Here is a 26,849-nt window from a genome sequence, read left to right on the forward strand (position 1 = left end):
GAGAATCAAGCTGAATAATTTTCCTCTCAGTCCTTCCACAATTGATACATACATGGTGTATTACCACCCTAAACATATGCAGACTATTCTACCTCATGATTGCTACTAAAGAACACTACCCACATGTGGTTGCCTGTCAGTTGCCATTCGAAAAGCATTTGACACTCTGAGCTGGGATTTTATGCTAGCGGTACTCATCGGGTTTGATGTGCCGACTAATACATTCGCTTGGTGCAACTGTTATATACAAAACCAACTGCACGTGCACAGACAGGACAGCATATCTAATTGTCCTACTCCATATCACAAGGGACCCGACAGGGGTGCCCACTGTCACCACTATTGTTCATACTGGCAGTGGAGCCACTGGCTCAGCACGTTCGCAGTGCAGCAGAGCGTTGGATTGGGGCATGAGGATGGGCCCATCAGTTCATTCAATATCGCTCTAAGCAGATGATATGATATGGTATTATGGTGACTTGCGAGCCGACCACAGTGGCACAGCGGTGTTGTTGCCCAGATTTGGCACCCTCTCTGGGCTTTAGATAAATGCAGATAAATCCTATGCGTTTTCCTTTAATGACACCTACACAGAGCCAACGGTCCACTTAGGTCCTTTCATATTAAAGCAGCATCATCCTCATTTCGTTATCTGGGCATCCAGATTTATCGTTAACAGGTAGACACGCTCAAGGGTAATCTATTATGAGCAATAACAGCGCTCCGATCGCAGGTGAATTTCTGGATCACATTCCCTCTCTCGGTCCCCGGCCAAATAGAATTGGCAAAATGGTGGTATTACCCTGCCTATTATATTATTTTGCGAATCTGTCACTAGTGGTCCCGCCAGAATTTTCCAGATACTGAATACATTACTGATAGTCCTGATCTGGGCTAACATATGCCGTACAGTTAGTCTCAAAAAGTTACAACCACCCATGGATGAGGGAAGTATGAATGCCCCAGATTTCAAGGCTTATTGCATTGTGGGGCAGCTGCAGTGACTTGCATACTGGCTGGCCAGCCACAACCTAGAGGAAATCGGCTATAGCCCCAAGATGCTTCACTGTGGGCAGTTGCACCGGTTACTGTGTTCTGAGTACCCGATGCCCACCAACAGCCCTGGCCTTGTGCTGCGCACAGCGCTGACTTACTGGAAAATGACTATGCGAAACACTAACTCTCCAAACCCTTTTCCCCCCAAATGTGCCATTACGCAATCTATCCACCTCCATGGGTACCCTGACGGCAACTATGCTGCATCCCTGGGAGCAAAGGGTAGAGCTGTCTCTAGGTGATTTGTTTGAAGAAGGCACACTAATGCCACACACATTTCGTGACGGCCCACGGATTGCTGGACACGTTATTCCTAACTCAAGCCAGTATAATAGGCTATGTGCAAAAGAGCTGGGCTCTAGAGGGCATGGAGCCGGTAATTCACTCCATACTATAGGGCACAGTAGCTACCTAATCCGCTGGTTGTACCGAGGACTTCGGGCGCACCTCAAGACCACACTAGAACCCCTCAAAACCAAATAGGAAACAGACTTGGGTAGAGTGCTTGCAAATAAAGAATGGAGCTTTCTTCTGCAACATCACAAAAAGATTTCTCGAAACTCCTGACTCAAGTTCATACAATTTTCAATACTCCACCACACATACTTAAGACTGCACAGGCTTAAGGTGATGTTCCCTACTTTTTTCGCACAAGTGCCCCAGTGCCAGACATAGGACGCTGACCGAGTACAGGGCTCGAAAAATCTACTCGACCATTCACTATGGCGAGTTTTATTTTATGAGGTCGAGCTATTTTTAGATCCTACTCACCCCTTCTGGTGAGTGGACAAAGAACAGGTGTTCTGTTCAGTCAGAAACTGAATTAGCAATTAAGATGCCTTTAAATCTTATTCTTGTCACATTTGCTCTGTGTTCAGAGACAGAGGTCAAAAGTCAGTTTGTCTTCTCCCAATGCAAATACTTTTCCTTGTGACTGCAGAGTTCCAGGATTTTGTAAGCTGAACTGTCTGACCTAACTGAAATGAAAGGCCATTGGGATCAGGTTTTTCCTAACACACAACATTTATATAGCTAATTCAACTTTACAAACATTTAAAAATATATGTCAGTAGCAGTGAAAGACACTTTTTTGTACTTCTGTGTAATGAAAAAAATATATTAATAGGATGAAAAAAAGTCAGAACACTTTGCAAATGATAAATGTTTTCTGAAACCCAATTTTCAAAGATTGTTAATACACTATTTAGTTTATGTGTAAAGCTGCAAATTAGTGGGAGGGTTTTTGGACATTTCTTGGAAATGTATTGTCTGTAAATGGCAGTGTGCTACCATATGATGCTTTAGTAATATATTTATTAAAAGTGAGTGCCTAAACATAAACTGGGAAACACTCCTGCTTTGATGGCACAGCTATTAGTAAACTAAGAGGCAAGCCATGCATGGATCATGTGTACCCTATATGTGGGCTAGATTCATTTTAAATGGAGCAAACATTTCGTGTATTTAATCAAACAAAAGAGATTTTTTTTTTTTTTTTTTTTTTTACAGCAGAAGTGCTGAACTCACATATTTGAAGGTGCACTTATATGTGACAATGCAGAAAAATGTGACTGTAAAATACAATATTTGCCTGGGATCAAACAATTTGAGACCCGTTTCTGGGTCAAGTACATTACTGTTAGGTCGAGTAGATTATTCAAGCTACTCGACCTGCAGGTCTAGTAACATTTTTATGCTTTTTCGAGGCCTGTTAGTACATATTCTGTGGGCATGCCCTTCGCTTACCACGCACTGGTCAAAAATAGGAACTACATTATGTAACTTAACCAGCATGGATCGTTGGTGTACACTGGACCAATGTATTCTGGGATTTTATCCCCCATCCCCATGGTTTTGAGGTAACCACACGGTTTATAGACTTAGCCTTGCAATTGGCAAAATGACTATTGACGCGACATTGGCAATCACTGCGGATTCCCCCAACTGCCCATTGGAATGAAGAGATTGTACACTGGGGCTCGGCTGAAAGCGCAGCAATCCGATGCGAAGAATATAGAGGGCTATGTAAAAGGGCAATATCAATGCAATGGGATGCACTACTAGAGTCCTTTCGGGGAGGGGTGAAGACGAGCAGACAACGCAGTAGAGACACGCAAGGGACATGTTCCGATAGATATGCTGTCCCCCCCACCGTGCCCCCTAGGGGATATGAATAACTTCATGCAAAGCGACACCACCTCATTCTATATTCAAGGGAGCATAAACAGTGGACCTACTAATACCATGCAGGTTCCGTACCCAAGAACAGCACTCCACGCACCAACTCTACCCAATATTTTGGGTAAATATAAAGAAATCCTCTTCGCCCTAGAAATCTCTTGTGTTTTTGGTATATGCCTGCTCATGATATGACAGCTGGTAGATATTTATGTTTACAAGTATTACATTTAGCTTGGTTTTCCTGAATACTAGCAGGTATTGGAGAACAAACGTATTTTCTGAGATGCTGCGTTTATCTCCAGTCTCTTCAGAATGGTAGGGAGTAGATTCACCTCAAACACCACCATGTACAGGAAAAGTTCCTCTATCCCAGCTCTTTCTCTGACTAAGCCTTCCCATGGACAGCCCTACCTTAGCTGCTGTGTTCCTTCCGTGGTACAGACAAGTTCTAGTTCAGAGAGTCTCCAGTGGCTGTGTGCATTCCACATTAGGTGGATGAGACACAGAGAAAAGCATTGTCCTCCCTGAGCGATCACAAAAAAAGTCTAGATGGTAGTGGGGAGTTCATAAAAAAAAAAGAGATGTAACAATTAGAAATAATCTTGAGATTGTACCTGGTATGAGACAGAAGAACGAGTTACTTACCTTCGGTAACGACTTTTCTGGTGGATACATTAGCTACCTGTGGATTCCTCACCTAATGAATACTCCCATTGCGCCAGCATTCAACGGAAATCTTCTTCCTAGCTTCTGCACGTTGACGAGGACGTCACAATTGCCCACACGACGCCGTCTGACGTCATACAGGCAATAAGAGGTCCTCACCGACGTACCGACGTGCCGACGTCAGTACCAACATTTTTTACGTGCCTGAGAATAATAGGCCATTGAGATGAAAGAACAAATTGCAAAATGTAATGACATTCCAAATAATTACATCATTCTAATAACTCAATCCTTCTTTTTTTTTTTTTTTTAAACAAATAAACAAATATATGAACAATATATATCAATATGAATATATATACAGAATATATACAAGTCCTCAAAACCAAGAGGAGCCCACTCAAGAATTACTTGGCTAGACCAGACAGGCAACGGGGAGGCAGGTGGGACCGTGAGGAATCCACAGGTAGCTAATGTATCCACCAGAAAAGTCATTACCGAAGGTAAGTAACTCGTTCTTCTGATGGATACAACTACCTGTGGATTCCTCACCAAATGAATAGAGTCCCAAAGCAGTACCTCACTCGGTGGAGGGTGCCTGAATGGTCAAACCAAGAAATCCTGCAGCACCGACCGTGCAAAATGGCCGTCCCTTCTGACCTCAGAGTCCAAACAGTAATGCTTCGCAAAAGTGTGAAGGGACGACCAAGTTGCGGCCTTGCAGATGTCAACCACAGGAACACCCCTAGCCAAAGCCGAAGAGGCCGATTTAGCTCTGGTGGAATGAGCTCTTATACCATCAGGGGGTTCTTTCTTTGCTAAAGAGTAACACATTTTAATGCAAAGAACAACCCATCTGGAGAGTGTTCTCTTGTGGACTGCCTTTCCTCTCCTCTGTCCCACGTACCTGATGAAGAGCTGATCCTCCAGCCTGAAATCCTTCGTTCTGTCTATATAAAAGCTTAGCGCCCTCCTTGGATCTAAGCGATGAAGTCTCTCTTCTTCCTTTGAAGGATGTGGCGGAGGATAAAACGTGGAAAGAGTAATCGTCTGGGACATATGAAAGGGTGAAACAACCTTCGGAAGGAAAGCAGCCTTGGTCCTCAACACCACCTTATCCCCATAAAAAGATGCATAAGGGGGTTTTACAGATAGAGCTTGCAACTCACTCACTCACGCTCCTTGCAGAAGTAATTGCAACCAGAAAGACCGTCTTTAGGACTAATAATCTCATGGGTCAAGAGTGCATAGGCTCAAAGGGGACCCCATAAGGAAAGTTAGAACCAAGTTCAAATCCCACTGAGGCATAACGAAAGGAGTAGGAGGGAATTTATTCATAAGGCCCTTCAAGAACCTAAGTACTATAGAGGATTTAAACAAAGAAGGCTGGTCTGGAAGACAAATAAAGGCTGAAAGAGCAGACAAGTATCCCTTAACCATAGCCACTGCACAACCCCTCTGTGCTAGAGACAATGCAAAAGATAAAACATCCGACAAATGAGCACGTAAGGGATCAATCTGCCTCTCTCCACACCAAACCACAAATTTAGACCACCTATTAGCGTAGATAGATTTAGTGGAGTGTCGCCTGGCCGCTAAGATAACATCCACTACATCAGGTGGGAGAGAGAAAGAACTCAGGTTGCCCCGTTCAATCTCCAGGCATGAAGGTGCAGGCTCTGGAGGTGGGGGTGTAAAACCTGCCCCTGCGACTGCGAGAGGAGGTCTGCCCTGAGAGGGAGACGGAGCGGAGGGCACAGTGAGAGTTGGAGAAGGTCCGTGTACCATACCCTCCTTGGCCAATCCGGAGCTATTAAGATGACTTGGGCCCCGTCTTGGCGTATTTTCCTCAATACTCGAGGAATCAAGGGTATGGGGGGAAACGCGGAAAGCAACTGCTCGCACCAGGTCCTCTGAAACGCATCCCCCAATGCTCCTTGTACCGGATACTGGAGGCTGCAGAATAACGGGCAGTGCGAGTTCTCCCGGGTGGCAAACAGATCTATCTGAGGAAACCCCCACATCTGGAAGATTAGACGGACATGATCTGGATGGAGACGCCACTCGTGATCGGTCGAGAAATGTCGACTGAGACTGTCCGCACGTACGTTGAAGACTCCGGCCAGATGATTTGCTACCAAGCAAATCTGATGGTCCTTTGCCCAGGACCATAGCCGAAGAGCTTCTCTGCAGAGAAGGTACGACCCTACCCCTCCCTGTTTGTTTATATACCACATTGCGGTAGTATTGTCCGTCAGGACCTGAACCGACTGACCGCAAAGGGATGGGAGGAAGGCCTTGAGAGCCAGACGTACAGCCCGTAACTCCAACAGATTGATGTGAAACATCTGTTCTACTGGAGACCAAAGACCTTTGATTTCCAGGTCCCCCAGATGAGCTCCCCACCCTAGAGTGGAAGCATCCGTTATTACTGTGGCCACTGGTGGAGCTTGCGAGAACGGCCTTCCTCGGGAAAGATTGCCGTCCGCAATCCACCACTTCAAATCCGTGGCAGCATCTCTGGAGATCCTCACCAAGCCTTCGAGATCTCCTTTGTGTTGAGACCAGTGCCTTCGGAGACACCACTGAAGAGCCCTCATGTGCCAGCGAGCATACGTGACCAACAGTATGCAGGAAGCAAACAGACCGAGCAGACGCAGGACCTTGAGGACTGGATTGACCGCTCCACTTTTAAACATTGGAACCAACACCTGAATGTCCTGAATCCGCTGAGGCAGAGGAAAGGCTCGATTCAATGTTGTATCCAGTACTGCCCCTATGAACAGGAGGCGCTGAGAGGTCTCTAGGTGAGATTTGGGCACGTTCACCGAAAAACTCAGGTCGAACAACAACTGGGTTGTCGACTGCAGGTGATGCAACACGAGCTCCGGAGACTTGGCTTTGATCAACCAGTCGTCCAGATAAGGAAATACTGCTAACCCCTTCCTTCTGAGCTCCGCTGCAACCACCGACATCACCTTTGTGAAGACTCGAGGTGCTGAAGTAAGACCAATCGGGAGGACCGCAAACTGATAGTGCTGCGACCCCACCACAAACCGGAGATACTTCCTGTGCGACTTGAGTATCGGGATATGAAAGTAAGCATCCTGCAAGTTGACAGACACCATCCAATCTCCATTGTTCAGCGCCAAAAGCACCTGAGCTAAGGTCAGCATCTTGAACTTTTCCTGTTTGAGAAACCAATTCAAGATCCTTAGGTCCAGGATTGGTCTCAACCGACCATCCTTCTTGGGAATCAGGAAGTACCTTGAGTAACAACCTTGACCCCTTTCCTGCTCTGGGACCAACTCCACTGCGCCCTTTGAAAGGAGGACTTGAACCTCCTGTCCTAACAAAAGGAGGTGTTCTTCTGAACAATAAGATGGGCGGGCGGGATGGGGGCGGAAACTCCCGAAAGGGAAGGGTATAGCCGTTTCTCACAATGCTGGTAATTCAGGAGTCTGATGTTATGACCTCCCACTTGTGGAGAAAATTCAGTAACCTCCCCCCTACAGGAGCGGAGTGAGTGGGAATTGGTGGAAGCCTAAGGCTGCTTCCCCTGCTGCACCCCTCCAGAGGAAGAGGCAGAGTGCTGCTGAGTGGCTCCCCTGGTACGGACCCTACCCCTCCCTCTGAAAGATCTATAGGAGAGAGCAGAGGTGGGTTGCTGGAATTTCCCTCGAAAGGAAGAGGAGGAGGAACCACGACCAAATCCTCGAAACCTCCTAAAAAATCTGGAGGAAGTAGAAGAAGTGGCTTGCAAGCCCAGCGACTTGGCCGTGGCCCTGCTCTCTTTGAACCTTTCTAAGGCTGAATCCACCTTGGCACCAAAGAGCTTGTCACCATCAAAAGGAAGGTCCAGTAGGGTCGACTGCACATCAGAGGAAAATCTTGAGTTACGAAGCCAGGCCTGCCTCCTCGTAACTACAGCAGTGCCCATTGCCCTAGCAACCGAGTCAGTTGTATCCAACCCAGATTGGATAACCTGAGTTGCAGCTGCCTGAGCGTCAGATACCAGGCTTAACAATTCCTGAGGAACCTCTGTGTGCGTGGATTTAATCTCGTCCATCAGGGCATAAATGTATCTTCCTAAAATGCATTGGTGGACTTCAATGCCATGCTACATGACGGGAACACCTTTTTGAATGACATGTCCATCTTCTTGGAGTCTCTATCCGAGGGTACAGCTGGAAAAGACCCAGGAGCAGACCTTGCCGAGCAGGAAGCCTGGACCACCAAGCTTTCAGGTGTTGGATGCCTGGTAAGAAAATCTGGGTCAGCCGGTGCAAACCGATACCTCCTAGCCACAGATCTATTGACAGCTGAATAAGACACCGGCTTTTTCCAGACTTCCATTATGGGGTCAAGCAATGCTTCATTGAATGGCAAAAGCGGCTCTGCTGATGTAGAGGCAGGGTGCAACACTTCTGTCAATAAATTCAGCTTGGCTTCAGTCACTGGCAAAGGGAGGTCCAGGAAGCCAGCTGCCTTCCTGATAACCGAATGAAAAGTGGCCACCTCCTCTGTGTACTCCCCAGGTGATGACAAGTCCCATTCGGGGGAGGTATCTAGGGCACTAGCAGTGTCAAGTCCATGGAGACCCTCACGAGAATCCTCGATCTCCCCTTCCTCCAAGGCTTGCCTCTGGTATTCCTGTTCTTCAAGGAGGCGGAGAGCAAGCCTCCTCGAGTGTAGCCTCTTCTCTATCCTCGGCGTCGACATGGCATCAGCAGACATCGAAGAATGACGCTGATCGTCGGATCCGTCAGATGCCGGGGTCTACAGGTGCCATAGTTGTCTTCGGCGCCGAACGAGGAACTGGAAGGTGAGAAGACTGTGCCGGAGTAGGAGGTGGTCTAGACGGCGTCACTGGCTGAAAAATCGAAGCCGCAGGAGCCGAAGCCGTAGGAGTCGAAGCCTCAGGAGCCGAGGCCAGCGGAGCCGATACCGGCGCCGAGCCCACGTTCCCCAGGGGGAGAAAGGGGATAAAGGGTGCCGGTCGAAGTGGAGCCAGGGCACCCATGTTGAAGGCCAAAGGGCCCGAAGGACCAGCCGGTCCACCACCTGGAGCCATCTGTTGGAAGATGGAAAACATTGTATTCAGGAATGCGGTACTGTCAGCTCCAGGGGCCGGGAAAGCCGGGTACTGGGGTGCCTGGTTGGAAGGAGACACCGACGCCGGCCTCGACGTCTGAAAGGACGGAGAAAACATCTGAGGATGCGGAACCTCAAACACCGAAGGAGGATGGCCCGATGACATAGGTGAAGTCGGTGAAGCCGGAGATGGTAATGGCGTCGTCGGCTGGGGAGTAACAGTGGGACTGACTTCCCAAGTCTTCCGACGTCGAGCTGATGGAGACCTCGACCGAGACCTCTCCCTACTCGACCGGCGCCGTGAATCTCGACGACGCCGGGAGTCCCGATGACGCCGATGAGACTTCGGTGACGACGACTTTCATTCGTTCGTTCGTTAGCTTTATTTCGGTAAAAGTAAATACCATAAAAGCACACCACAATTCACAGTTTTACAAAGCAACAAGTTGTGTACAAAAAGTTTCAAACATACGAGGTTGGGCTACATAAAAAAATATTAAACATAAGGATTTTCATTCTGGAAGTTCAGGCCGTATTATAAAATCATATAATAGTGCAAGATTTGGTATGTTAGACATCAGAATTCGAATACAAGCCTAACCGAACATGTCACAAAAAAGGGACATTTCTATTTAAAAATATCTAAGCATAAAAAATACTTTTAGGCAATAAAAGTATATATATTAAACATAAAAAAAATTCCCTTTAAAAATTCAAGCGAAATTATAAGATCGTACGTAAATGCAAAATGTTGCATAATAAATATCAAGAATCGGATGCAGACTTAGCCAAAAATATCTAGAAATAAAAAATACTTTAAGCAGTAAAAGGTATTAGATGCCTACATTAAAATTCACGGATGGGGTCATCAACAGCCTCTCCCCCTACGTCTATAGTTGAGTTTACCTCTATTTTTTTTTTAAGTATGTTCAATCTACAATGCCAGATGGAATCTAAATATTTTGCCAGACATCAAGCCACTAGAGCGGATGGGCCGGATTAAAAAATTCTCAGGGCCAGTGGACAGCTCTTAAAACCCATTTTCCTACACAAGGGAATGATCCAACGAACTCTCATTATGGTATGCAGGACATTGTAAAAGAACATGGGTTATAGATTCTTCCCTGGCACAACCCATTGGGCACATCTTCGAAGTGCAGCTGGTGTTGGCCCATTTGTGTGTTAAGATGCGCAAAGGGAGAGAGCCTATCCCAAATCTAATATACAATGCACGTGGAGAAAGAACTATGTCCATGTATTGCGCGGATTCATAATGGCATTTAATTTGTAAGAAACTGCCCGTCATGGAAGATGGTGAAGCAACAGCCAGTTGTAAAAGATGCATATGGAGCCAAAATGCATCCTTTAGTGTCTGTGTTGCATTTTTTTGAATAGATAGCGGATCCTTCCAGTAAGACCCCAAGCCAAGTAGTGTGAAAGTCCCTTCTATGTACGCACACCACTTGATTTTTGGGCTAGTTTTGTTGGCCATCAGGTTAACTAGCCCACATCTATAGGGAATAAGAGAGTCTAATGACCATAGGCGGATCCAAAACAACAAGGGCCTGAGAGCAGCAATCTGGCAAATGGGAGGCAAGTTTAGATCCATTCGAATGGGAAGCATTGGGGTACTGGAAGGAACTCTTAGCAAAGACCTTAAAAAAGAGTTTTCCACCTTTGTCAAATCATCTAAATTACAGTGGCCCCACAGTTCGGCTCCGTAGAGGGCTCCCCCCCTTGCTTGTAATTTGTAGATTTCGATTGCGGGTGTCACGGCAAAGCTAGGAGATCTAGCTGCAAATCTTACGATACCGCTCGTCCGTTGTTTCAAGCGGAGATTTGCTTTCTGGAGATGAGAATACCATTTGTGCGAGTCTTCTAGTTTCAGGCCTAGATATTCGAAATCGCCAACTCTTCCCAATGCAGCACCCTCTAAATAAATGGGGCGCCGCATCCTACCTTTTTTTATCCCCAAACCAGGCCGTGATCGTTACAAAAGGCCATAAATCTCGAAAGCAGGGTCGTGAGGCCTGTAGCTGTTTGGGAAATCAACAAGGTGTTATCAGCAAATAGGAGGCAGGGGATCTTCTGCCCTCCTATTTTGGGGGCATCATTAGAGCACTCCATGAGATACGGAATGCATGCATTTATAAAAACGAGGAATAAGGTAGGGGCGAGTACACAGCCTTGCCTCACGCCACAAGCAGTGGGAAATTTTTCAGTTAGTTCGCCTTGCCGTCCCCATTTTATTCTACCGTAGTTGCCAGTATAAAGATCTCTGATGATATTTAAAATAGGGCAAGGAACTCCTATTTTAGACAAGACCTCCCACAATTTATTACGGGGTACCAGATCGAAAGCTGATTTTAGGTCAACAAATGCTACAAATAGGTGGCCTGAATTCACATCAACAACTTTCCATTTAATAGAAATGAAGCGGAATATCTGGTCTATTGTGCTAATTTTTTCTCTGAAGCCCGCTTGGAGATGGTTTAAAATTTGGTTTTCCACTATCCATTTACTCAGCCTACTCAACAATTGATGGCAAAATATTTTCTGGAGATTGTCAAGGAGGCTGATGGGTCTATAGTTTCCCGGGAAATTCCTCTCTCCTTTCTTAAAAATAGGCACAATGATTGCCTCTTTCCATGAGTCAGGGTAGGATCTGGTAGTCAAAATGGCATTAGAGAGCCTATTGATATACGGGCTCCAGGTGTTCTGGTCCGCTTTAAGCATATCGGAAGGGATCCCATCCAACCCAGGGGCCTTCGCTGCTTTTTGGGCAGAGATGGCCTGCGCAGTTTCGTCCAGTGTAAAAAAAGGCAAAGAGGACGCGGGCGAAAGAGATGTTATCAGCTGTCCCAAACTTGGGGTATCGGGGGCCAGTGGAGAGCCATACAGTTCTTTAAAATGGAAAAGCCAGGCATCAGGAGTAATATGGGACTCCAAATAGGGGGCTCGGTTCTGGTCACTGCGTGATACCAAAAGCCAAAATCGTTTGGAGTCGTGGGCCCTAGCTGCCTCAAATAGGTCGCTCCAGAGCACCTCTTCATACTCATGTTTGCTTTTGTTACATATAGAAGCATAGTTACGTCTAGCATTGGTAATACCTAGTCTGTCCTTTGTCCTTAAAACGCTAACCAGGGTGTTTTTTTACCTCTCTACACCTCTTATTAAACCATTTAGAGCAAGGTTGAGGACAGGAGTTAGTCAGCGGCCTTGCACGTTTAGAAAACAACTCCTTCAGGGTAGTAAAGAGGTCCAAATGAAGGGACGTAACTTCGATTGGAGAAAAGGTAAGGCCGTGGTCAAATAACTGGTGAGAAGAAATTACAGCACACAGTTTTTCTCGGAGCTTATTCGATTTCTCAAAAGAGTCCCATCTTACTGTGCGCCTGTTGGTAGACAACTCCATAACAGCAGGAAAAGCAGAAAGGAATACAGCTCCTGCTAAGAGAGGTCTCTTGTACGTAATTTGTAGAGGGGCGTGATCACTAGTGTGTGGATTGCCCACTTCCACATCTATTATGTAGTGCCATACTCTTAGATCAAAGAAGATGTAATTTAGTTTATTGCTATAAGGACCCCTAAAAAAGGTTGGTCTTGCAGGGGTGTCAGCTGGAAAACGGCCATTACCAAGACGGAGACCATGTGATAGCATAAGATCTATTACCTGCGTTGCCCTAACGCTAGGTTTGTATGAGTTTTGCTGGATGGAATGGGGAGGGATGTTCCATACACTATCTTCCGGCTGCATAACCTCTATGAGGTCTAAGTTGAATTCAAGTTGGACATTGAAATCCCCTGCTATTATAATATGGTATTTAAGATGAAAATCTGAGATTAGAGTGTCTAATAGCTCAATAATAGTAGAGCAATTGTTAGAAGGTCCCGGCCTACTGTAAATATTTATACAAAGAACAGGGGGCCTGAGATTGGTTGGATAGCAATAGCCAAAATGTCATGGGAGTCCACATATATCTCCTTTATTCCTCCTACCTCTGTCGGTTTAACCCAAGTACATAAGCCCCCTGCTGCCCTACCTGCTAAAGACGGCATAGCCGGTTTAAAAAAAGAACTAAACCCCTGTCTATACGTGCAGTTTTTGGCCCATGTTTCCTGGAACATACATACATTAAAATTTTCATCAAATGCCCCCCACTCATTGTCTGCGAGTTTGCATTGATGCCAGCCACATTCCAGGACAAAAGATTTGCTGGTGTCTGGGCAGTAGAGCAGCTTGATTTCACGAGAGTGTCATCTGGAAGGTTGCGGTCAATAAGCTTCTCCATAAGCGGATTTGTGAAATTATTGATGTTAACAAGTTGTGAACCCAAAGAGGAAGCAGCACCTGGACTAGGTGGATAGAATGAGGAGCCTGTAGCCCGTCGATCTGGACTGGGAATGGAGGCGCAAGGATTAGTAGAGTATAGTCAATCAATGTCAGAAGTGGCCCCCTGAAGATCGAAATTGGATACTGGTTGGCCACTAAAAGTAGGACCGGAGCTGATCAATTGGGCAGGGTCACATGATACACCTTTTGAGGCCTGATAGCCTGATGGCCTAATGTCTCAGTGGACTGAAGAACAGCCCGAGACCCAATTGGCTGTTCTAGAGGGAAAGTTTGGGTTCATATGGCCATCAGTGGGGCGACTGGCGCTGAGAAAAATAGCAGGTGACTTCCTATTTATATTGCGTGCTTCCATATCTAGAAGACCTGTTACCAGATGGGAATGTTTGATATTAAGTTTTATAAAGTCTCGACAACCAGGAAGACCATTTGCTCGTTCCGCAGATAAAATATCATTGTGGATAACTGAGCCACATCCTCTAACGGATCTTAGCCAATGCGAGGCCTTATTGGCTAGTGAGGCTTTATCTTCTCATGTATTGGGGGCAAAGGTGGAACATTATACATATATATATATCATTATTCTTAGTTGGGTTAAAATTTTGGCAGGGAGCTTTAGTATTGTCCCATTTAAAAGGGACATTAGAAGGAAGAGGAATATTGCGTTCAAAAAGGGACATATTCTGGCTATGAGAGCGCTGCCCTTCCATAAAGGCAGCTGCGCTTAATGGCGGTGGCAGGGACTCAGTTGAGGAAACAATTTTTACATGTGAGTGTTTAGATGTTATAGAGTTTGGCTTGGACTCGCCAATAGGGAGAAGAAATTTGCCTTTAAGAAGAGTAGTGATTTCAAGCAGTAAAGATTTCAGCTCACCTATTTCACTCTTGAGGCTAAACACCAGTGCTGGCAAGTCGTTTGGTAAAGGAACACTCCCCGTATGTGACAGAGTCGTGGAAATTAATAAAGGATTTTCCAGAACTTGGGGGGCCAGAGAGGAAAAACAGTTAGAACAAGGAATTGTGGAGTATGTGGCATTGTCATTTAATACTTCAGGCTCAAGATGGGGTGCAGATGGAGAAGGAGAACTGCCAATATTAGTGGCGCCTTGGAGGGCTGACGCCTGGTGAGGTAAAGTAATAGTTTGTGATTTGGGGGCAGTATGCGAACTTGGGGTCAAAAACGGGATGAGGGTACCAGGTTTCGGCTCCTTTCGTCTGACCCTCTCCTTATTGTTTAAAATCTGTTCAACTTCTTCAATCAAATCATCTATTTCCTTAGAAACACAGTTAGTATGTGGTAACATGGCCTTATTAGTTTTGGGTATTTTGGATTTTGCAGAGCCCAGTGCAGGGCTACCTTTCGCATTACGCTTCCCCATTGGGGGTTGAAGCTAAAAAGGCAATGCAAGAAGGAGTTTTGAATGTGCCTCCCAGTGCTAAATAGGCTAGTAGCGTACTTTATGGCGGCAAGAAAAGAGAGGTGTTGCGCGGCACGCTTAATAGCGCCCGCGATCAGCAGCAAGTGGCCCCAGGTGCAGGCAGCAACAGGAAGGAGCCTGGGACTTGGAGTCCCACCAGGCTCTTATGGCGGCAAGAAAAGAGAGGTGTTGCGCGGCGCGCTTAATAGCGCCCGCGATCAGCAGCAAGTGGCCCCAGGTGCAGGCAGCAACAGGGAGGAGCCTGGGACTTGGAGTCCCACCAGGCTCTTATGGCGGCAAGAAAAGAGGTGTTGCGCGGCGCGCATAATAGCGCCCGCGATCAGCAGCAAGTGGCCCCAGGTGCAGGCAGCAACAGGAAGGAGCCTGGGACTTGGACTCCCACCAGGCTCTTATGGCGGCAAGAAAAGAGAGGTGTTGCGCGGCACGCTTAATAGCGCCCGCGATCAGCAGCAAGTGGCCCCAGGTGCAGGCAGCAACAGGAAGGAGCCTGGGACTTGGACTCCCACCAGGCTCTTATGGACGACTTTCGATGATGCTTCCTCTCCTTCTTTTTCGACTTCGCAAGAAAAAGCTTGGTCTCACACTCTTTCAAGGCCTTAGGATTCATATGTTGACAAGAATCGCACTTGTCAACATCATGGTCGGAACTAAGACACCACAAGCAGTCAGAATGTGGGTCCATTACTGACATTTTGCCACCACACTCACGGCAGGGCTTGAATCCGGACTTCCTTTGCGACATTGTAATCTCGCAAAGTAAAAATCGCCAAAAAACAAACTGTAACTGTCGATACAGCAACAGTAGCTCCCTCGAAGATAACCGTTTCGAATGGCACGGAAAAAAGGGAACTGACGTCGGCACGTCGGCGAGGACCTCTTATTACCTGTATGACGTCAGACGGCGTCGCGTGGGCAATTGTGACGTCCTCGTCGACGTGCAGAAGCTAGGAAGAAGATTTCCGTCGAATGCTGGCGCAATGGGAGTATTCATTAGGTCAGGAATTCACAGGTAGTTGTATCCATCAGAAGGGGCATTTTCAGAAGATGGCCAACCATTGGATAGTCCATAAACGTAAGACCTAACCAATAGGTCTTCTCAGCCACAGCTTTTATATCTTGGTTATTTTTTAATTTAATTTGGCCACAATGGTATCATGTTTGGATTCATGTTAGCATAAGTGAGTATCGTATTTAGAACAGTTTCAAATATATTAGAAGGAAAAATTAATCACAAATCAATTACCTGATGATAACGGTCCTTGGGCTGCCAGATTCAAACTAACCTGAACATATTAATTTATGCAAAGTGATACTACATATAATCAACTCACAGTAAGCTACACAGACATGGGTGTATTTATTTTAACACTTTAAAATGGATTTCTTTACTATTTTTTGCCATCTCACGCTTAGGCTACCCACCACGTAAATAATTCCCTTTTAAAGAGATTACTGTGATCTTCCTAAATGTTTACTGTGATGTGTTAAATGTTCATCAAACTGCATTGTGTCAAATCCTTTGCATGAAGAAATACTATTTTAAATATTTGCGAAGTAAAAATCATGCCTATGTTGATGCTGTTTTTCTATTCTTTAATATGTGAAATATTATTACCTTCACTACATGCACATTTTGTATTTAAGCCAAAAGTAAAATGTTCAAATCTTGCTTAAACGATTGATACAGTGTTCAATATCCCACACCGCCTTTTAAATATATGCTCAGGAGATCAGCAAAAACAGCATTTGTCATGCTGTGGGCACAAATTTAAATCTTTTAAGCAGCGAAAAGCTGGTTGCAGGCACTGCTGAGGATCAGATACTAGACGCCATTTGCTTTATTCCCCAACACTGAGCATTTTGCGTGTGATTGTTGGGATTGTATACTGTTTTTGGCTAATATTTCATCAACTTATGGGAACTGGCAACTTATTAGCTGAGCAACTATTTTCTATTTTACAAAGAGAAATGTGTTGCTTATAGACAATAGACAACATGAGATTTAATATGAGGCAAAACTATGTTATTTAATAAAGTAAAAGCCTTTATTATTTTGCATAGCAAATATTTCGTCCTTCTTTAACATTACAGAAACGAGAAATACCCTATTCAAAAACATGATACTAACGGCTCGCCGTCCTTACTCATAATCGCACCACAAAGGAAAGCAAAGCAATGTTGTCAATAATAACAAAGACCAAAATAATAAAAACATCAACTGTGTGATATAAAAGGCCTGGGTAGACCCTCCTACAAACACACACCAATTTCAGAACCCAAACTCCCCATGTGGAAAAGCACAATGAGAGGTTCTCTGACACTCTCTGCCAAACTTCTTCATGACCACAATCTCACACCAACACAAGAAATGACTTGATATTTTTACATAAAGTATATCCTGGAGCACCATATCCAAAGGAAACCCTTCCTTCCTTTTAAAACCTTGATATGTTTCAACCAGTTTCAAACTGCTCCTCCTTACCAGCATCAAACCACAAATCAAGTGGGGTAACGGTGAATGACATCACAAACCTCCTTTGGTACCAAACAAATAAGGACTCAAGCACTATAAAGCAATCACTACAGCAAATATTGTTTTTTCGATCACAGCTTTTTTCTGCTGCCCAGCAAATATTGTTAGGTAGATAAAGCCCAAAAGACAACCCATTCTCCTCTCTTTAATTTCACCTATGTCTGCATCAAAAACCCTTGTCAGAAGCATCCATTTGTACAATGGAAGGTGGTTCGCAATCTCGAACTTTCAGTACAGCCTGCTAATGATACGACATTGATCAGTCCAGAAAAACACCCGTCTGCTTCCTGGAGGGCTATCAAGGTGTACCAATGTAATACTTACCTTTATGATGTACCAAGGCAATACTTAGCTTGTGCCATGTATGTTCCTGGTTGGCGTGCTGCATGTCCTTGTAGAATGTTATTAATTGAAGCTTATCTGGAATTCCATGTTCTTGGTTGGCATTCTGAGCTTGGTTCCACTGACAGTCAGTTGGAGCTGGGTGTCCTTGGAGTCTCTGGCACTTGACGTTGGCTCCCTTTTATTGAATAAAACTGGACTTTGTTACGATATCTGCTTCATTTCTTCATACCACACAAGGAAGCAAGTACGTTGCCATAGCAGGCCACCAGGCCTCCTAGCAGCACCGTTTGAAGCTAAAATGATTCCCGCCTGCATCAGGATAGTGGCCATCTCCCAGACTAGGACAACCTGGACATCGGCTTTTAGAGGCTGCATCTTCCCACTACCCACCTGGTGTCCAGGCTAAGCAGTAGAGGCTGATCAAAGTAACCCTTGCCAGCATTTATGGCCAGTTTGGCCCCGTTATTACAGTTTAAACTATTCGTTCCATGTGCTCCTTCCAAGGTCTAATGGGACATTATAGAAACTTGCATCAATGACTCGGGAAGCCATTGTGGAGAATCACAAAGTGTACTAAGCAAGTCATCAAGGAACCACACTATAGAAATGTTACCTGTGGGAAATTCAGATGCAAATATAGGACAGTGGTTATGTGCCAGATTCAGTCAACAAACGTTCTTGAAAATGTGAACCATTTTAAACCATCCTGATTAATAGGTATTTAAGATATCACATCGCTATACAGTGAAACCTGCATTAATAACTAATTAAATGCTTGCAAATGAATGTTTTTATATCTATACACTTATTAGACAGATATAGGATAAATATAAATCGTACAGAAAAGAGCAATATTCCATTTACTTTTCAACATCCTCTCCTCATTTACAAATTTGCTAATAAATGTGTCTATATTTCAACCTTGCATTTTATAGATGTGTCACACCAGTTTTCGTAAATGCTGGCAATTTATTTTGCCTCCTTTTACCACTAATTTTCAAGCAAAATGTTATGTCTATGTTGGTTTGGGAGTGTGGCAGGGACACATTTAGAGCTGGGTATATATTTATTCAATGTTATCAAATTGTAAGCACCAGCAATGCTCATCTGTGCATTCAAAGCCACCATAAGTGATCAAATGAAAAAGTTGAATTAGAAGAAGCCCCACTCCCTTCTTCAAAGTAGTATGCAAATCATGCCAGGCTCTTGAACAATGTTACTTGTTGGCTTTACAAGTATAGGGTGTGCCAATAAATGTCCGTAACATTCCTTGCATGGTTCCAATTCCCCAGGAACCCAAACCCAATCCAAATCAGTCTTCAAATTTTATAAATTCTTCAACCATGCCACCGGCAAAATAGGCTTTAAAATTTACCATCTTGCATTAAAGTTTGCATAAACTCGTTATATCCGCATCTGCCCAGTGCTCGGGACCTTACTACAACTTCAGGGACAACACGTTTTCATGTTTATTTTGCCCTTGGGACAAGAGACCCAACCTCCTGCAGCACAAATCCTTTGTCTGCCAGTTTACAGTACCACATTATGGATATGGGAAGGGCACTGCCTGCAGTTAAGGTAATGTGTACCCAAATGTTAATGCATTTCGAACTTGTACTCATTTTTTGTTAATGCAAAGCCTTTATTGTTATCGTGAGCGCTCTAAGGAAATGTTGTGAGCTTCGACTGCACTAATGGCAGTGGTTCCAGTATAAAAATGTGAACACACGTTTTCTAAGTTTACCTATGAGGCTACGTGTAATGCTCCCAGAATCTTCTCCGATTAGATGCAAATATTTGCAGAAGCTTGAAAGCAAGATTGAGGATTCTTTGCCTTCAAAATGAAATGTTAACAAAAAAATGTTTTGCTAAACTAATGTGACATTTTTGGCACCGATTTTATTCCAACCTATTTTCCAATATAGCATCATCAAACCAGCTTCAATGTGTTAATTCATGCGAATCAAAACCAATGTGCTTAAGGTATAAACATTACATTTCGGTATGGCTGTGAATGTATTTTCTTGACATGATCCAGTGGCTAAAATGCTCACCTTGGAATATGACAATCTAGTTTCTAATCCTGGTTCAGCACTTGACCAAAAACAGTAGAGTTCGAGGGATATCATTTAATCTCACAGTTTAAAACTATATAAGTATTTAAACGGCAAAAGTCACGCCATTCCTTCTGAAAAAATAACTCAAACACTGACAAGACTTCTCCTAACCTACAAAGTGACAGTGCTTTCATCACTTCCTCATTGAATCCACCAAGATTTCACTGAAGGGCATCTTTAATGTGGCAATCACTAGACCAGCCCAAAGGAGCGAGTCAGGTTTACCAGGGTATGAGGGGAACCAGGGAAAGTAGTGACTAAGCTGAAACATCATTCATGGAGCTCAGAGTCCACAGAGGTGAATTATACAGAAGGGTCAGGCACAGAAAGATGGGCGAGTGGCACAGAATCTAGGAACACAAACACATGGTTGGATTGAAATTGATAACGGATAATATATGAACTGACCAAATAAGTTAAACTAGAATTCCACAAATTTACATTGTGATACCGGAGCTTAAAACGTTTACAATTACATGAAACGCTGAAATTAGGTAAAAACAATTGTTTTGGTTTGAGTGGTCCTGTTAGTAAATGCAATGCTGATAATTTTGCTTTTCTGCTTTGACCAAAAAGAGGCAAAATCCAGTTAGGAGGGAAACAGACTTTTAAAGTGGGGGTCACTTGTATGATATTAACACAAACATTTGCAGAGAAGAGCACAGAAAATGGGATCTCGAAGTAAAAAGGTGTGAGCTCAAGTGTTCCAGGACCTCTGAATTTAATATTCAGCCAAGACCCCCCGAACGCCACCCCTATAAAATACACAGTCTCAGGACGCCTTTCGATCTCAGTCATGAACCTGGTCATGACATCCACATTCCATGTGGATTTAGTAATTAAGCATGGGGGAGGTAATTATTCCTAATAGCATTGTGTTCTTTATGGGAGCACCACACAGGAATTATTAGGATGTCCGCAGAGTGGACAATGCATTTTTGGGGAATAAAGTGGTGGGGCCAGAAGGGGGCAGCACATTCAATATCTGAAAGAAGAACAAGTGATTGAAATTCATGGAATAAGAGTCATGATCAGTCAGGCTGCTCTGCAAAATCCACTTGATTGATATCTAAGCACTTCCAAGACATTTAAAAATAATAAAATGTATCTCTCTTAAATAAATAAAATACATTAAACTTAAAAGACCCTCGCAAAGATGTACAAGAGCAGGTTGTAACTACTTTTGAAACACCATTAAGTGCACGCTGGCAAAAAATCATAAAAACTGTTGATAATCAATTAGAGCAATTTTCAATTAGACCAATTTAAATGCCTTAGAGAAGCACTTCAGAGCTTTGCTAGGCTCATCTCAAAGGTGACCAAAAGGATGACTAACTTCCTTGGGATAACAGAGAAACTACTTCAGCAATCCTTCATAACCAGTAAAAATGAAACTCATTTTCAGGAGACTCAACCTTTCCAACAACAAAGGCAACTATCCTAAAGAAAAGGATCTTTAGTCCATAAGTTATTCATCATCACCGCAGAAGCTTAGGGCTATTTTTATGACAGTGGAAAAATAAAATTAATATGACAGATGAGTATGGGCACAGGTTGAGTCCCAGCGGGCCAACAAGTCAAATTAGTGTTGTTGTAAATTCTACAGCATTAAAGCAATACCAAATTGCGAGCACATACAACTGTAGGCAGGTGCCTCAACATGTCTGCGAGCTTCAATTGTTAAATCCAACAGAATATGCACTTAACTTCAAGTACGTGTTAGTTGTGTTATCTCACGCATACCACTGGCATCACAGAAACCTAGTAAAAGCTGTAAACTCTGTGTAACAAAAGTGGTGATAGAAAAACAAACATCAATAAAAATGGCATCATGAGCAGGCATCAAGAGCATGCCAAGCACTCCTATTGTGATAAGCATACACACCCTTGATGGCAGATCAACAACTGTGCGCTAATCAGCCAACTCTGCAGAGAAGATTATGTCCCGCAACTGATTCAGAAATACACATCACTGAACATACTATATTGCACGGAGGATATGAGGTTGACCCCATAATACCCTAAATGAAAGACGCTTACATGAAGGGTGGGAACACCTGTGAAAGAACCACATCCTTAGAGTTAATATAGACTGTTATCCCCTGGGTGAACTACTCTTGGAGCTTGACGTACTGTACCTATTCGCAAACACTCTGTGATCAACTGTGGGGACGGAGGCCTGCAAGGCACAGCATGTGGTTTGCCAAAAATAAAGCATTTTGTTGTGCTTGAAAGCAGCCCGTGTCTACTGAAGGAACAGGTGTTTTTTTTTTTTTTTTTAAGTTTCATCCTTTGAGAAGACTTTGGGTCCAGCAGGTAGTGGAGCCACTTCCTTGTCACCTTAGGCTGCCTGGAAGGATCACGCAAGAGTGAGGTGTTCCCTGCCAGTATAATACTAACCCAGCTCGGGGGGTCGGTAAATCATCAATGGTTTGTGATTATAACTGGGATCGTAAACCACTAATAAATCTGTTTCAAAATCGCAAATAGGAAGGTAGTACCTTACTCACGCACACTCTGATGTGCAATACTGAAAGTGTTGAGACCCCTTTTAGATGTCAGAAATCATTTTCTCTCTCCTATAAGGGATTTTGTAGACTATAAAATGCCCTTTATGGTTGGCACTCCTGCGATACTGTGGCTAGCTTATTTATTCTGGGGGTGAACATCTTAGCCTTTATGGCTTACAAGAGCAGGCACTTTAGCCAAAATCACCTGGAAAACCAGGCTGCAATCTACAGACCCACAAAAATAATCATTCACGGTGGACCCGAAAGGGGATGCAACTTGGTGAAACCCCCTAGTTGTTCTATTAAAAGGAATGTTCTGCATGGAACTATTCTTTATCCTAGTCCGTCAGTATAAAACTAACAACTGAGGTGCAGTGGTGGTAGATAAGTGTAAAAAGATAACGACAGTCTCGAAGTTGTAAGAATGCTATCTGATCACAAGGTGGCACTATACACAACACAATGAAATTGGAAGGAAAACCTATCTACGAATTATTTTTTATTCAAGATTATTTTTCTCAAAAACACTATTTAGGCGTTTACAGTTTTACTGCAAAAACGCCACTTTTTATGTCAACATTTCTTAGTCATGATAGGAAAAAAGTTTCAGAGACAGCACAATTAAGTAAACTGTGAAAACTGTACCTGAGATAGCTGCCAAAATATGCTACGATGTTTGCATGTTTACAGTCTTTCATCATAATAATCTCCTGCTGGACAACAGCAAAATCTTCCCCTGCAAAAAGAGACAAATGCATTAAGTTAAGAAGTGATCAGACAGCCCCCCTCTGCATGCTGAAAAATCAAGAAGATATTAGTGGAGGTCTGCAAAGCACGAGATCACTGTAAGACTTGAGTCAAGATTGCTTCAGAAAGGCAGTTATGGTAGGAAATATATTTCACAACTTCATTGTTTTGCTAATAACTTTGGCACTGATTGATGAATCTTCACAAAAAACTTTCCTAAAAAGTGCTAGTTTGTGTCTAGTTTGTGTATGGAAAATGTCCGGGTGATTTTTCAAGTGAGGACCAAGAAAAAAGAGTTTCTAAAATATTGGTCCATAAAGCGTGCCTTTTGTGATTTGGTGTGAACCCGTTGAGTAGTTTTCGAGTAATTAGGGTTCAAAAATACTTGTATATCTGGATCGTTGGGTTTGAGGGACTCTCCACAGAATCCCTCAAACCCAATTTAAAAAAATAGAGCATTCCAATTGGCCCAGTGAGCTTTTTTTTCCCCCTTGGGCCAATTTGGGTCTGACTCCCGCGGGAGCAATGGCTCTCACTGGCTGCCAGCAACATGAGAAGAATGTCACTGGTAACCATTACAGGACTCGGGGACTTAATCCCCTGTCCTGAAGTTTAAAAATAAAATTAATATAAGGGGGCAGGTTAGGGATATCCTGCCCCCTTAGACCCTGTGGTGGGGCGGTGGATGCACCTAGAGGAACCCTCCCTGGGGCCAAAATGAACAAAAGACTGTTTTGCCACAATCCCGCAGGGAACAAAAAAGCCAGCCCGACATTTATTAAAAAATAAAAATAAAAAACAAAGTTAGGGAGAGGGATGTGAGTGGGGACTCCTCCCTGAGTAAATTTTTGGTCCCAGGGACCCCATCCACCAGGGTTGGGTACCTTTAGTCAGGGGAGGGGGGGACTCGCCCCCCCTTTCCAAAGCTGATGGCAGCCGAAGGGTCAAAAAGCAATAAAAAGGGGGCTGCAATTTTCACAAAAGAGGGACAGGTCGTGTGTCCTCCTCCAGAGACTATAATGCTCCGGGGGGCCCCATAATCTGGGGCGAGAAGAAGCTGGAAGGGAGGGGGACCACATACCGCCCTTCACCACAGGGGCTCTGAGGCACCCACTTGTGGCCCTGGGGTCCAGAGGGACGGAGAAGTTGAGCGGTGGAGGGGCTGCACGCCCCCTCCTCTGTTTAATGCCATTTGGCCCCAGGCCTATTGGAGAGGGGAAGCATGCCCCACTCCCATTAGAATTAGGCCTCAAGGGATGGGGTTCCCAAGGCCCAAGAAGGCTCACGGTTGGGGGCAGGGATGCACCCTCCACTTAACTATGGTATTCTGTCCTAGGGGATGGGGTACTCAGGGCCTAAAAAGGCTCTGGGATAGGGGCCGTACGCCTCACTCCACTAACAATTTGGTCCCTGACTGATGGGTCCCCGGGGTTCCCCTTTTTAAAGACATATGGCCCTGGGGGTGGGGCCAAAGAGCCACATCAGGCTTGGGGAGGTGGTTTGCATGCCCCCTTCCCATTAATTATGGTAATCAGCCCGAAGTGTGGGGTTCTTGGGGCCCTTTAAGGCTCGAGAAGGAGGGCCACACACTCCACTCCTCTTTAATGAAAATATTGTAATTGTATTTATATAGTGCTTACTACCCCTCACAAGGTAGTTGAATCGTTTTTCAGCGAGTGGCATGGTAATCCAGAACCCAAGGGGGGATATAAATAAATAGTTATTGGGAGTGGTAGAAATGTGAGTCTGTTAGTTGGATAAATATGATATAGGATGGACAAAGTAGAGAAAAGTTTAGAAAGGATTACTGGAAGTATATAGTAGTGAAAGAATGAGTCAGAGATCCTATTTGATGGATGAATAGGATAAGGGGTGGGTATAGGAGGAAGGGTTTGGAAAGAGTCGCTTGGGAGTTCATAGCAGCAAAAGAGGTTTGAAATGAATTAGAGGGTGGAGGTAGAATATATTTTAGAAAAGGAATAAGATGAGTTAGAAAATTGTACTGCATAAAGTCCCAAATGAACATGCATGGCTTTTACAAACTCAGGATTTCTGTGTTTACTGTAAATTAAGAGGTTTCTTTCATTAGTTATTATGTTTTTTTCTTTATGGTTCTTTTTTCAAATGTGTCCTCTAATATTTCTATAGTGAAGCACTTACAAATACAATTGCTATAATTATAATAACACATTGTGACATATGGATTATTATAGGAAAGTAAATCCATAAGCATACACTGATCACCTTACGTGTTATTGATGTACTTATATATGGATATAATGATAATGTTAATTATATATGTATACAATATTTTTTAGTTTTTTAATATATTTATTTTCATTCCTCTACTAAGTAGGAAAAATATATTGAGAGAGATACATTATTTTTGGTTTGTGCTTTTTTCCATTAATTTATTAGTGTTCTTTGTTTTTTATTAGTTAATTATTTTGATTTATGTATTAAAGTTATTTTTGATGAGTAAGTGAATTGAATAGTGGATTTTTACACATACATTCTGCCTAATCATATGTAGTGATATGAGTGATCAAAATAGAGATCCATAACCATGTACTCAAATACATATGTTATTTATGTACTGACTATTATTCATTTTAATCATAAGTATAAGGAGTGTATATATTTTAACCACAAGTAATATATGTTTGTTAAGCATAAATAAAACAGCGTATATATTTTAGTAATATGTGCATTTGTACAAAGATGCACTTATCTGAATACGTGCATATAATCAAAGTAAATATGTTTACAAACATACATATATGCACCAGAGCTATATGCACCATTGATGTCTTGTGCATACTATGGCTGTACATTTGCATTTTGAGTATAATGGTAGTGTAGGGAAGGGCCAGCTCAAGAAATCTTCTGAAACTAAGATGATTATCTGCCTATCTGATATCTGAGAGTAATGAACTCCATAGTTTTGCTCCTCGTCCTGATCTGGACCGGTCCCACATTTCCTAGCAGTATGCGTTCGTCCCCCATCCTCCCTGACGCAGTGTCTTGCTGATCTACAGCTGACAGATGTTTGGAGGTCCTATCACCAGAATGACATTCTTTACATTTTACTATCATAAACAAAGGTCTCGTTCTCGGCTCGATTATATATTTGTCACTGGGTCGATCTGCTCTTGGGTGGAATCCTCCAAGATACAGACCAGAGTGCTGTCCTACCATGCCCCAGTCTATGCTACTTTTTCATTCTGTCCGTTGGTCTCACCCTTCTGCCCCATTCGGAAGTGGTGAATGACTGAATGATTGAAATGGCATTCCGCGACCCTGTCTTTCGAGTCAATGTAAAGGAAGGTCTAGAAAATTATTTCGAGCAGAATGACCAGGAAGGAGCTGCACCGGCGACCATGTGGGACGCTGCAAAAGCAGTGAGTCAAGGGGAATTTATTAGTCACATGATTACGCTTCTCAGACTCGCTAGAGTTAAGCATTTAGAGCTGGAGGCTACCATAGAAAAATTAGTACTTGAATTTAAGCGCTCTGACAGCAGGAAGCCCTATAGAGCTTTGCGCATGGCTCGGGGGAGCTGGAGGCTGTCCTAGTTAAGGATACAGCTTGCAAACTCTTGGCGACAAGGCAGGTGTATTATGAACAGGGGAATAAAGCCTACAGTTTACTTGCCCACAAGTTGCGCATCCAAAGCTCCCAAAATCATATATTCTAGGTAAGGGACGGCGAGGGGAAGAGCTATACAGAAACACAGGATATTCTACAGGTTCTCACTGATTATTATACAGCACTATATAGGGGCAAGGCTAGAGATACAGTTATGCAGGA

General features: G+C 43.8%; 1 protein-coding gene across 5 annotated transcripts in view; it reads right to left on the reverse strand.

Moving 5' to 3' along the window:
• MAP4K3 (mitogen-activated protein kinase kinase kinase kinase 3) overlaps positions 1-26,849 on the reverse strand; it is a 960,603-nt gene that overhangs the window by 783,493 nt on the left and 150,261 nt on the right. For all 5 annotated transcript variants that reach the window (XM_069235044.1, XM_069235047.1, XM_069235048.1 and 2 more), the window contains exon 3: positions 22,938-23,028. In XM_069235044.1, coding sequence (XP_069091145.1) covers positions 22,938-23,028 — 91 coding nt within the window. The remainder of the gene's footprint in view (positions 1-22,937; positions 23,029-26,849) is intronic.

This window comes from Pleurodeles waltl, chromosome 5 (assembly GCF_031143425.1).
Source record: "Pleurodeles waltl isolate 20211129_DDA chromosome 5, aPleWal1.hap1.20221129, whole genome shotgun sequence".
Classification (NCBI taxonomy): Eukaryota; Metazoa; Chordata; class Amphibia; order Caudata; family Salamandridae; genus Pleurodeles; species Pleurodeles waltl.